The 1,054-nt window shown below is 57.0% G+C and overlaps 1 protein-coding gene across 1 annotated transcript in view; it reads right to left on the reverse strand.

Moving 5' to 3' along the window:
• bcl3 (BCL3 transcription coactivator) overlaps positions 1-1,054 on the reverse strand; it is a gene marked incomplete at its 5' end in the record, with an annotated part of 10,938 nt that overhangs the window by 3,435 nt on the left and 6,449 nt on the right. The window contains one exon of the mRNA XM_048593990.1: positions 502-669. Coding sequence (XP_048449947.1) covers positions 502-669 — 168 coding nt within the window. The remainder of the gene's footprint in view (positions 1-501; positions 670-1,054) is intronic.

Consider the following 1,054-nt stretch of genomic DNA (forward strand, 5'->3'; position numbering starts at 1 on the left):
AACCATTAGCTGTTGGAGCAGGAGGGTGTGAGTCAGCCCATTCCATCACTCCATCGCGCTCTCTCACACTCCCTCGCTCTCTCACACTCTCTCACACTCCCTCGCTCTCTCACACTCCCTCGCTCTCTCACACTCTCTTACACTCCCTCGCTCTCTCACACTCCATCACTCTCTCACACTCCATCACTCTCTCACACTCCATCGCTCTCTCACACTCCATCGCTCTCTCACACTCCCTCGCTCTCTCACACTCCATGACTCTCTCACACTCCATGACTCTCTCTCACTCCCTCGCTCCCTCTCTCACACTCCCTCCTCATGGCACACTCTCTCTCCCCCTCTCCTCCTTTCTCCCTCTTTCCTGCCTCCACATCTCACACTCCCTTCCTCTCCCTCTCTCCTGCTGTTCCTCTCTGTTGTGCTCCGATCTGGTATGCAGCCCCTGGGACAGAGAGAGAAAGAGGGACAAAACATTCCCACCCTCCAGCCACAGGCCCTCACCTTTTTGTTCTTGGCCACCATTAGAGAGGTATCATTGTGACAGTTTTTAATGCTGCTATCGGCTCCGTTCTTCAACAGCACCTTCACAATCTCCAGGAAGCCCCGTCCGCTACAGCAATGCAGAGCTGTGTTCCCCGAATATGTCTGTAGGTTCACGTTGGCCCCATGCTGGTGACACAGAGAGAGGGAGAGAGACAGCAGAGCCGTGAGCACGCAGTTAGGGCAGCGAGGGATTGTTCAGAAACAAGCTCCCTCCATCCCTCTCTCACACTCCCTCCATCCTCCTCTCACACTACCTCACTCTCCTTCCGTCCCCCTCTCACAATCCCACACTCTCCCTCCGTCCCCCTCTCACACTCCCTCACGCTCCCTCCGTCCCCCTCTCACAATCCCACACTCTCCCTCCGTCCCTCTCTCACAATCCCTCACTCCCCCTCTGTCCCCCTCTCACACTCCCTCACTCTCCCTCCATCCCCCCTCACAATCCCACACTCTCCCTCCGTCCTCCTCTCACACTCCCTCACTCTCCCTCCGTCCCCCTCTCACACTCCCT

This window comes from Rhincodon typus, unplaced genomic scaffold (genome assembly GCF_021869965.1).
Source record: "Rhincodon typus isolate 14 unplaced genomic scaffold, sRhiTyp1.1 hic_rhity00005039, whole genome shotgun sequence".
NCBI lineage: Eukaryota > Metazoa > Chordata > Chondrichthyes > Orectolobiformes > Rhincodontidae > Rhincodon > Rhincodon typus.